General features: G+C 34.9%; 3 protein-coding genes across 3 annotated transcripts; 2 read left to right on the forward strand and 1 right to left on the reverse strand.

Moving 5' to 3' along the window:
* Positions 1–792: 792 nt before the first annotated feature.
* On the reverse strand, positions 793–4,088 carry LOC136813739 (glutamate receptor ionotropic, NMDA 3A-like). The gene is made up of 5 exons (XM_067070235.1): positions 3,768–4,088; positions 3,199–3,617; positions 2,114–2,984; positions 1,785–1,948; positions 793–1,280 (listed from the first exon to the last, which is right to left on the reverse strand). Exons 1-5 carry the CDS (start codon positions 3,930–3,932, stop codon positions 860–862), a joined length of 2,040 nt encoding a protein of 679 aa, XP_066926336.1. The 5' UTR covers positions 3,933–4,088; the 3' UTR covers positions 793–859.
* A 1,624-nt stretch (positions 4,089–5,712) lies between these two features.
* On the forward strand, positions 5,713–8,879 carry LOC136813744 (abasic site processing protein HMCES-like; the record flags this gene model as incomplete). Its single annotated transcript, XM_067070240.1, is given in 7 exon segments — positions 5,713–5,847; positions 6,262–6,486; positions 6,885–7,074; positions 7,312–7,387; positions 7,713–7,778; positions 8,105–8,211; positions 8,788–8,879. Coding segments are annotated over 6 exon segments (769 nt in total), but the record flags the coding sequence as incomplete, so codon positions are not given.
* Positions 8,880–9,404: 525 nt separating this feature from the next.
* LOC136813747 (dynein light chain Tctex-type 5-like) lies at positions 9,405–11,991 on the forward strand. The gene is made up of 2 exons (XM_067070243.1): positions 9,405–9,626; positions 10,935–11,991. Exons 1-2 carry the CDS (start codon positions 9,518–9,520, stop codon positions 11,297–11,299), a joined length of 474 nt encoding a protein of 157 aa, XP_066926344.1. The 5' UTR covers positions 9,405–9,517; the 3' UTR covers positions 11,300–11,991.
* The last annotated feature ends 44 nt before the right edge of the window (positions 11,992–12,035 follow it).

Raw genomic sequence — 12,035 nt, forward strand, 5'->3', positions numbered from 1 at the left:
ATACTTTTTGTGCATTTTTTCTTTCTCCACCAAATGTTTGCTCTTTTTATGTATAATAGTGAGCAGCAATAATCATTTAAAGAAATCTCTTTCTTTTTATCAATAGAAATGTTTTTCACCCTTACAGTATACTGACTTTTCGATTTGCAACTTGCACTTTTTGATTTGCAACTCGCGCTTTTAATTTGAAACTCGCACTTTTAATTTGCAACTCGCAAATTTTGTGTGTTAAAGTGCAACTCATAACTTGCAACTCACGATTTTATTTTGTTAATATGCAACTCGTAACTCGTGAAAAGTAACTGGCAACTCGTGGTTCTGAATGCAACTCGTAACTTGCAACTCGCATCTTATCATATCACCATCAGTGGAGGGAACCTTGCATAGCCATCAAATGAGTGACCAATCAAAGCAGCAAAATTTCAAAACAAATGAACTACGCAGCTCCGCTTGCAGCTCTACTCTACTATTTTAATGCAGTTTTATCACAACAAACTTTCGTTTTACCACAGAAAAAAGAGAGTGGCGCGTTGTGCCATGAAACTTTTTAACAATAGAACTACCTGCTAAAAAAACAAAAATTTCTGCTCTATATGTGCAAAACGAAAAATTCCTTCTGTTTTTCAGAGCTCCTTGATTCAAAGTACCAATGTACCACAAATGAAGTTCCTAACACCAAATGATAAATTTCTTTTTCATTTTCATCTTCTTTCTCAAAAATAAAAAGAACTCTGATTTATCTTTTTACGTAATTTATAACAAAAAGTAATGTTATATATGATTTATGTTGAAATTTTACAAAATTGTTGACAGAAGGCAAGCAAAATTTAATGCATTGAATTATCCATCTAAAATTGTTTCAAACTTCACTGAAACTCGTTTCTAGGGAATGAATCTGAATCTCAAATTTGCCAGAGATTTTATTCCTCCATTTGAAATAAACTGTCTCTATGAATAGTATGAATACAACAACAAGGAATCCAAATCCCAAGACAACAACCATACCTCCAAAATATTCAAACTCTAATCGAAATGCTTTTGTTTCTGTTTTTTCACATGTTTTAAACCATTTGTTACTCAATTGTTCAATTGTTCCTCTTTCTTTCATCTGGCGAATGACATTTGACAATATCAAAGTCAGCTTGCTATTCTTCCTTGTACCAAATGAATTAGGAACAGCAAATTTTTCTGCTCGTAAAATGAGACCTTCACAAAATTTGTTTTTTGTCTTTTGAATATTTGCTAACCACCAATATTCATCAATGAACGCATCGAGTTCACTTGAAAGAAAAGAAAAAACAAGATTGCTATTGTATTCTCAGCAATCAGGTAACCATCAAACTGGGGGGAGGGGGTACCTAGGCAAAAGGAGGGTAAGCGTATGTGCCGCCCTTAAGGGTCCGTGTTTTGGATCTTCAAAATCCTAATAAGGGTCATAAAAATCACAAAAATCCAATTCCAGACACACTTAGGCCTTATAAGGGTTGTAATATTATTATAGTGCAAATTCCATATTGTGACCCTCAAAAGCCTAAATATTTAGTAAAATAATCCAAAATAAGAGTCATTAAACTCACAAAAATTAATCTAAGGGTCCGTTTTGGTCCCTCTAAGGGCCATCAATAGTTTGACGGCACGTACCTCTCCCCCTGAGCCATCAACATTTTGTTATTCAAAACTTGTATTCAATCATCTTAAATTACATTGAGTCTTATCTTACTCAGTTAGATGCAGCCCATTATTGGAAAGAAGATTAAAAGCCTTTTTTATTTTTTATCTCTTACCCTGTCAGAACTTTTTCCATACCCTCCATCGGGCCGCCACTTACAATATAAGAATATACAAAATCTTTGTATGCTTTCCTCCACAATGGTTGTGTTTGTAGCATTGTTTCTATGGAAGTTGACTCAGCACAACCATATCGGAAACCCTCAGTTGGTTGAATTATCTGAAAATAGAAAGTTTGTCTTTTCTAATTTTATGCTGTTTTCCAGCTACTGCATGAGTTTCAGACTACAAGCTTGATGGAATCATCTTCAAAAATGGACGGACAGATTTCGTTTTCAAGCTATAGAAAGGAAATTATTTCAATTCCAGATAATTTTAAACTGACCTTTTCATCGTACATTCCTTTAAAATTAGCATATCTATCAGACAGTACCGTCGAAGCAGTCAGATTTGCTGTATAAGTTGACATTATTATCATTAAAGCAACGGCATAACAAATGGATAGCAGTCGAGCAGACCAATAAATGGGTGTTTTGCCAACAAGATCACGCTGGAATGTTAAACCTGCACCATAAGTGAAAGAATTTTCAAGTGTATATGGGTTAGATGTTGACGAATCATCAAACTTTGAGGTTATCTTTTCCATCATATAGGTAGTATAGCAGAAAACTGGTAAAATTATAACCAATGCAATCATTAAATTTGAATCAATGCTTTCTATGAATTTCCAGTTAAGAAACTTCAGCTTTTTCGGTCGATTTCCAAGTGCCATTCCAAGTCTAGTCAGGAAGATTTCTTCAGTAAAATCAATAACTTGAAGTCTAGGATGTGTTATTGTTAGTCCTGTTATAGCGACATCAGCTCGACCTTCTTTTAATTCGCGCACCACTCCATTCCATTGGCAAGTTGAATGATCTTCAACATCAGTACAATTGCTGTATGCACCAAACTTTGAATCTGGAACTGCATACAATTCCCAGTCAAAACCAACTTCTTGAAACATTTCTAAAGCTGCATCAATCATGAAACCAGCACAGCAGTGTTTCTCCCAACTCTTTGCTCCATCTTTTGGGATGAGACATAAATATTGGCGTTCACCACATACTAATTCCCCAGTCAGTTGTTTTTTTTGCACAGGAAGGGTAAACATATTATCGTCTAACAAAATCCCAACCACTTTTAATGTTTTACGATTTCTTTTGGTGCATCTTTGTCGTGCTTCTTTTACTAGCTCTAGTGATTTTTTGTCTTGAAGACTAGAATGTGAAAATTATTTAGTTGTTAGTCAGAAAACTTTACTCTTTGAATATAGTTTTAATAATTTCAAAACAAAGATCTATCATAGTTTAGTCTCCTGTCTGATTGAAAAAAGGGCCTTAATGAACTTTTAAATAAGAAAAAGAAAAATACCAAAGTGATTCTAAGAAAAAGATGTCTTTGAGGTTTTCAGTAAATATTACATGAACTTACAACGAGAAATTATGATGTGGGGAAGTTATTTCGTAGGTGCAATGCTCTTCATGATTCTTTTTTTGAAATGGAACAGTTTCTAATACAAATCGGATCCAAAAAAACTTTGTATGTTCGTTTCTCGTCAGAAAATCTATCAGCAGTTTCCATTCTGCATCCTCTAGCACAGCTAAAATGGTTGCAGACTTCAGGTTCTTTTCTATATCATTTAGAATAGTATTTATTAGAGTCTCATTAAATGTCCCAGTGAAGCTGTAATTTATTGTGATCGTTTGATCTTGTTCAAAAGATTTTTGGTGTCTTCTTTGCATATGATTTTTTTGAGTTATAATCACCAATTGGTCATCAGTATTCTTATGCAACAATGAAATAAAATGTCCAAAATTTTCCATTTGAGCTGCCAAATTATCTAAACAGGTCTAGAAATGAGTGAGAAAAGATTTATTCGAGTAAAAAACCAACGGTGGAATAGAAAATTGTACCTCTTCTAATACACTAAGAGAGTAAAAAGTCTAATTTGATCAAAGGCAAGGTGAAAAAACAGGAAAGTGAAACAAACAACAACTTACTTTGTTGTCTTTTGCAGGGATAAAAACTTCGTTTACATTTGAAGCCAATGAGCTCGAACTTTTCTTGCATATTTTCAGTGTGTCTGCTCGAAACCCATCTTTTGCGATAAATAGTAGCATTGCAGTATGTAGCAGCATGTTACCAGTTGGCTTTTCTACAATCATTTTTTTCTTGAATTGCTTAAAAGAATTAAAAAAATGTGCCAAATTCTTTGTAGCTATTTTTATGTGAAATAATCACAATTCACTAATCATAAATCATGGCCTTTTTCAAAAATGATTAGTTGACATAATTCTCGTAGCTTAAAATTTGAAAAAGAGGACAAAAAATGAAATATGAATTTGTCAATCTTACTTCAAAAACTGTATTTTGAGAATTATGCTCCATATGAAAAAGTTATTTTATTGAATTGAGTGAGAAATAGAATTAATTTTTTTTGTAAAAATATGTACGGTGTCAATCTTTCTGTATTAAAAATTGATGTTATCCTACTAGGCCTCTTTTAAGGGCTCTGGTCATAGTGAAAAATCAATTTCAGAATTTGAAGATTAAACCTTATGTTTTCGCTTCTTTGACATGTTTAAGAACAAACTGTTTTTGAAAAATGAATTTAAGTATTACATGATACATGAGAAACATAATTAATGAATTGGTAATGTCAAATAAAACATGTAAGTTTAAGGACCGATTAATAAACGTCTTAAACGTAATTAAGGAACGTATGGACCTTAATAAAACGTCATAACGCCGCTATTTACTTTTCACAAAAAAGCCTAATCTCCTTGGGGAAATTATTTTATTGTTTCAAACTTTTTTTTAAATTAATGACAAATAATTTCTTTATTTATATTTTTTCGGAAAAATTTTCTATTTGGCTACATCCCAAGTTATAGCTAATGTATGGAAATTTAGTGGAGAAAATTGCCAAAAATGAGGTTTTTTGGAGATTTTAAAGGAAAGATACTTCCACAAATGAATTTTAGATACTTTAGATACTAGAACCAAAAAAGATTCCAAAATGTTTGATTTTTACCGAGATTAGGGCTTTGAAAGGTGAAATACTCTTCTTCGAAAAACTCTTCGTTTTCTTCTTCATTTAATTTTTTCATTTCAATTTTTCGATTTTTAAATTCTAAAAAAGGTAGGTTTAACAGGACATAAAAAATAAATTAAAATAAAATACATTAATCTTTTGCAAAATGCAAATGCAATTTAATTTGTTGTAAATGTGAAAATGTAAACAAAAAGATTGCAAAAAGTTGAAGAGTGAACACTCGATTCATTCAGAATCCTTTCAGAGAACATTATAGTAAATTATATTGAAGATAAAGTCAATGATCAAATATGATATGAATGCTAGATGCAACCATGATGCAACAACTATAAGAATACACTTTATAAGAATGTCATGATGAAAATGGCAAAAAATTAAAGAATATGGTAAGAATATCACCATCATGGAATTTAGCAACCGAACCTAGAATGCGCATTTTAACCTGTAGATTGCCAGATCTTAACCTAAGAAGCAGTGGAAAAGTCCAGAGCCTTAAGAGGAATGCAATTTATATGAAACCATGATGGAACCTCCCAACTTCAGCCTCCCAACTTTTAAGCAAATGAGATTTTTTCCTCAAATTCCTAGAAAATGTTTTCCTATTTTACACCTTCAGCCTCCCCACTTTAACGGTTGTTTCGCCGGGCTTGAAGAAATCTATTCCATCGTGCCGTCTTTTAATTGCCTCAAAAAAGAGCTACTAATCAATCAATGCTATCTACCTGATTGACTATTTATAATAAGCATGCATATAACCCAAATCCTATGAAAAACTGCACAGACTTTTGTTTCAATTAATATTTCTCTCTCTCGTTTGAGATCCAGGATGCGCATGTAGCCCTAGAAAGTGATAACAAGCTTTTAACAGTTTCTTCTCTCTTTTCTTTTAGAACGAAATCTGCAGGGGAAATAGCGGATGCTTGTTCATACAGAGGGAGAAATAATGAAGTACAAAAGCCAACTTGGAAAGGAAACGGATCCAAAACGTACAATGGTTCATATAATAAAGGTCCAAAATCCTGCTCGTGAGTAAAAGAAATTATAATTATATCTATAATCATTATTCGTCTAGTGCCACTCTAGGGAGGGGTGCCAAAATCAATTTATCCACACCCTTTCACCGTGCAGTAACAAAAAAATCGTACCCTCGTACCCAGTGCATTTTGAAAATCGTTATTTTGGCAATTTTTTAAATCTTCATAGATTAATTGAATGAAATTTTCATCCTAAAAGGATGTAAACTTGTCTTTCCGTTTTTGTCAACATGCATTCGGGCTACCTTGAAAACGAGGTACATGCTGTCGGTCAATCTGCCTTGCTGTCCCTTCAGGCTTGGGGACACGAAAAGTTTTTTTCGCGCTGGTGCAATGCAACATGCTAAAAATTTTTTTCTTCCTATTGAAAAAATTTGACCACTATGTTTTTTATATTTTTCACAGACCGATCTTGTTGCAAAACCGTTTACAACACAGTGGAACAAATGAAGAACTAAGCGAAAGAATCATTATGCCCATGCAATGGGGAATGGTCCCTTCATGGCACAAAGGAGATCCCAAGAAATTCAACTTTAACATGATCAACTGCCGGTGTGATACCATCACTGAAAAGAAATCTTTCGCCAAAGCTTTGGAACATGGACAACGATGTGTAGTGCTTGCTGAAGGGTGAGTTCCATTTCTTGATCCATTTTTTTCATTGTTTATTACCCAGTGTAACACTCATTGTCACAAGCCCAGTTGGAACACCGCCCACTGGACAAATCGGCCAAAGAATCGTTGCTTGTGAGAACAATCAATTTTCTACCTCGAACTACACAATAAGCTATTGTCCTCATTTCTGGATTTTCATTAGTCTTTTGAACCATGAAGAATAAAGTTTTCTCATTTGCAATCTACCTAAGGTCGAAAATGTTTCACTGGAGCACTGGGAAGGAATGATGGGATGGGCGCTTTTTTCTTTCTTTAACATAAGATTGAGAAGCGAAAGATACTGTTTTATCATCGATTTTAAAATAAAACATTTTCATACTCCTTTTATGAAATATCCACATGTGACATTTTAGGTTCTATGAATGGCACGCGGAGAATGGAAACAAGCAGCCTTATTATATACAACTAAAAGATTCGATCACTCCGCATCTGCAATTTAACAAAGAAATCGAAAATGAAGAAGATGGAAGTTGTCAAACGAAGAAAAGTGGAAAACAATTATTGACAATGGCTGGACTATTTGATAAACACGTTTCCGAAGAGGTACAATAACTTCCATTTTGGCTTCACCACCGAACAAGCAAAATTCTTAATTTTTAGTTGCCATATTAAAAAGTACAGCTAGTCGAGGACCATTTTTAATATTCAAAATTTGTATTGGTTAATTGACGATTTTTCTTTTTCAAACATTTTTTGTTTTTAGTGTGTTTGGCATTTATTCTTATATCAACACTACTTTCTAACCCTACTTTAAAATACTAATTTATCTCTCTTGTTTAGCAAGGGGAACTTTACACGTACACCATAATCACTGTTGATTCTTCATCTTCTATGATGGCTTCATCATCGAATGCCTGTAAGTTTCACATGTTTTCTTTTGTCAACTTCTTATTCTTTCACTCCCGTTGTTAGCGATTTTTTCTGAAATAAATGATTAAAACTGAAAATCTTCATCAGCAATGTGTTTAATGAAAATGATGAAGGTCTTATAGTTGTTACTGGAAGCGTACAACCTCTTTACACCAATGCGTTACTGATACGTATTACATCTGTGGAAACTTTTGGAAATCATGTCGTTGATTTTTGATAATTTTGTCTCTCAATTTCAATAACAAAAAAGAAACTTTAACAAATGAACACGTAAAACTAGGTCAGCGTGTTTCAAACTATCTTCATTTTAGGCAATATTGGAAACACCAGAGAGTGTCGAGAGATGGTTAGATGCGGCAAACGTCTCCGACGAAAAGGTGAAAAAATAAACGCTTTTGAAAAGGAATTGATAGTATACTTTTGCCGAGAGTGAGGCATTCTTGGGAACCGGTTGATTTTAAGTCGGAAAATTCAGTGGGGATAGAAAAAATAGTATTTGTTTTTTTGCGAGATAAAAAGTTAGAATAAAATCTTCCACTGGGGACGATATTTTGAGGGTTCTCATCGGGTCTGTGAGAGGGAGGTTACGATAAATGATAGATTTGCATTAACATTTTCTTCTACTGGTTCCTCATATAATATTCCACCACATTGAATTTGTTACTTCATGGCAACAAGACGTTATTGATTTCTTCTACTTTAGGCGTTGGAATTATTAAAACCTACCAATTGTTTGGAATGGTATCCTGTATCAGAAGTTGTGAACAATGTGCGAAATGATACCAGTGATTGCATCAAGAAAATCGATCTGTAAGTCGCGTTTCTCATATTTATCGGCCCTTCACAATCCTTTCTACGGGATCCTACTTTGTTTTCAAATTAACATTGACGCTTTCTTATTCGACGTTCTATTACATACGCTCCCTTATGCGATATATCAACAACGTCTCACTGTACTGTCGTTTTTTGGGCGGTAAACTTAATGGAAGTTTCATTGAAAACAATGTTTATCGTCCGTCATAAATTTACGACGCCCTTTATTGGAAGAGTTTTTGGAACGATTTACCAGGATACGGGATAATTATGATAGATACATGTTTTTCACTTGTATTGTAAGCATATCTAGGCTCAGATATGGGGAAAATTAAGCATATGGCAAGCATTACTTGAGCCACGAAAAATATTTTTTCCTGATTTTGGCTTTTTTTGGCTGGAATTTTAAGAGGGCTTTTCAGTCTTTCCCTAAATTCTTTCTTTGGATAGAAGCATCCCCCAAGCATTTTTTCAGCCTTATTAAGCTTTCGACCTAAGCATCTCTGAGCCTATTTTCGGATTTTTATATGCTTACAAAAACAAACATGTAGTAATTTAATTTTTTTTCCATAGAGCAAAAATCAAGGCAAGGAAAGCGAAATCGGGTATGCTTATGGCCAACTGGTTAAAAAAGGGCGAAAAACGAAAAAGTGTAGACGAAAGCGAAAGTGCGCACAAGAAGACCAAATAAACGTCGGAAAAAGACTCTCAGACGTCAGAGAGATTTTATTCTGTGTTCTTGATGAATGAAGAAAGAAACAGCCATCATTTGAAAGATAAGACATCCTGGTCATTCCGATATACTCTCAGGTCTCTCTAATAGACAGGGTCTGGAATTAGAAAGGGGGGGGGGTACCGTGAGTTTCAAGAACATCTATTAGAGACCAGAGAGAAAATAATTTTTAGTTTAGCTTTGTAATTATTTTTTGTACATACACATACTTCACGTTTACAAAAATCAAAAATTAACTTCAATTGCTGTTTTACCTACTGGGTTGTTATTAAATTTGACAAAGATGTTTTCTTGGGATTTAATTTTTCAGTTGTAATTTGGCAAATTTTGTAGGGAAGCGCGGCGTTGTGATGCCGCATCACCGACTTTATTCTCACGGCTGTATCTTCTGGCTGATGCTGGACACCCTTAAATAGAAGACATTGCATTGCCCGAAATTCGAATGTTTTGTTGTGCGAAAAATAAGAAAATCATTTCGAACACAAAAAATCAAAACAAAACTCAGACCAAATAGGGAGAAAGTTTTTTAGTGGAAACAAAACAAAGAAGTTTTATCATCTACCAGGAAAAATGGATGGGACTCGACGAAGTAGTTTGTTTGAAGTCAACAAAACTCCTGCTGAAGATCCAGGGTCAAGCTCGCTCAGTTTATCTGAAATTCCAAGCGTTTCTAAAAGAGGTAATTGCTTTTTCTTAAACCACTGCACCACAAAATCTTACTTTTAGGCAAGGATGGGATTTTCTTATTTTTCTTCTCCTTTTCTTAGAGAGTTTATCAAACAAAATTATCTCAAAAATAAAATTAAGAAAACTCTTAGTACTAAGTTGTCTTCGACCATCCTGTTTTTTTTTTGTCCAGAGCACCCAGGGAGGGGGCAGTGGGATTGCTTAAGGTACCGCTGGTCAGGGTACCTTTTTCAATCTCCACGAGTCCCAGGTAGGGTCACAAAAACACAAAAATAGAAAAATCAGTCCCTGGTAGGGTGCCTTTTTTGGAAAATTTTGAGAATTTTAAGTAGAAAAATTTGAGAAAATTTTGGAATTTCAGTCCCATTCAGCAGACCCCTGCATTCAGGGTCACTTTTTTCGCAAATTTTGGCAAAAATTTTGAAATATCCAGAGTCCCTCGTATAGTAGGGTTCATTTTTCGAACCTCAGCGGAGCACCCCCTGTCGGTTGGCAAGGGTAGTACCCCCTCCCCCCCGGGACTCGAAATTCGCCAAATTTAGCTCCCACCAAAATTAATTTTTTAGGTCATTCGCCAAAAGTTCTTGCCAAAATTAAAAAAATCGTTGATTCGCCAAAATTTTGTTATTTTGCATAAATAACTTCTTGAGTTCTCGCCAAAAAAAGTTCCCTTAAGGTATGTGCGAAAGAATTGGCTTTAAGAATCGCACCCTTAACAGTTAAGCAAAAAATGGTGAAATTTGTACCCTACACAGTGCATTTTTCTCTAACTGTCACCTCTTTTAGAGCAAATAAATCAGAATTTTCGGTAGAGTTTTCCAAAATGACCAGACATAAAAAGTTTTTGTGAAATTTATATTTTTTTGGCGTTTTAAGCCAAAATCAAGGCAATATCCACCAGTCTCTCGTACTAAAACCCTACTGGACAATAGCGAACCTCAGAATCTTTTTGCCTAATATTTTGCAAATTCGAGATATGTGACGATTTGAAATCTCTTTAAATTGGCTCTTACACCGTTTTCGAGCCCTCACTTTGCAATTTTCAGAAGAAATCACCTTCGTTTTCCTAGGGGCCTTCACCCAGAGTACCAACCCCCTACAATCAAGCACAGAAGAGTATACAGTGGAGTAACCACCCAGTACACGTACGGGAAACCCAAAGGTTGTCCGAGTGTATGAAATTTTGAATTTTTATAATTTTTGAGGGTTCTTGTGGGATTATTTTTAGAGGCCTTTGGAAAGTTGCGGGAGATTTTTTTTTATAAATGAAGTTGTTTACGTAAACTGTTTTTTATTCCAGCACAAAGAATGGTCTACGAAAACACTTTCAAAATAGAACCTGATAGAAAATGTGAAGTGAGCAATATTAAACCCATGATTGAGCAGATCCTGGAAGATATATTTGGTAGTCAAGCATATGACCCTTACGAGTGTGGACTATTGTGTAAGAAAGCAAGTACAGCCATCAAGGACGCTGTCAAGCAGTTGAGAATGGAACGATATAAGTATGTAGTTACTGTCACGTGTTCACAAAATGTAGGACAAGGGGTTAAACAAGCAAGCCGTTTCTTATGGGACGCCAATCGTGATAATTGGGTGGATGCTACTTTCACTAATACCACATTGCAAGCACAAGCTGTATTATATGCACTTTATTACGAATAAATTCTGATAATTTCCAGTGCTAGGAATAGATTTGTTTTTGAATTTAAGCATTTTTGATCTAATATTTATCAAATAATTTTAATCTTATTCAATTGTACATAGTTGTAATTGAAATTTCAGTTCGTCTCTTTTGAAGGTTCAGAGCTCCCATCAATCGGTTAAAAAAGGATCTACAATCGGCGCCGAAAAATTTGGCACAAAAGGGGAATTACTAGACTGGCAAACTAGATTGTTAATTATTCATGTCAGAGGGCGGGAACATAAAGGTGGCGGGCGTTTGCTAGAATAGGAGCTGCGTAGGAGAATGAGCAAAAGTTGGTGAGAGGCTGCTGATTTCATCCCTTGCCGCCGACAAAATTTCTTCCTACGCTTACGTAACTCCTACGCTCACTTTTCCCGCGTGATAACGCTCCAGCCCGACTGGCGTGCCAGTCTAGGGAATTACCTCAAAACTTTAAAACCGCAAGTGATTTTTAAGTGCTTAAAAGTACGGTTAGAAAGTACAGTTTTATAAAAAGGATGTGACCTCAGGATCTAAAAGCTCAAAAATGTTCCAATATGGCTGAGAACATAGCCTGGAAGCCACTTAGCCCCTCCCAAATCGAGAAATCCACTGGAACATAGTGGAAGTACTGAAATTATAATTCTCGCCAAGCTTTAAATTCTAGAAAACGTTAAAATACCTAAAATTGCCAATATATTTCGGCGCTGATTGTAGCTCGGTGAATTTAGGGGA

Source organism: Clytia hemisphaerica, unplaced genomic scaffold, assembly GCF_902728285.1.
Source record: "Clytia hemisphaerica strain Z4C2 unplaced genomic scaffold, Clytia hemisphaerica genome assembly, whole genome shotgun sequence".
NCBI lineage: Eukaryota > Metazoa > Cnidaria > Hydrozoa > Leptothecata > Clytiidae > Clytia > Clytia hemisphaerica.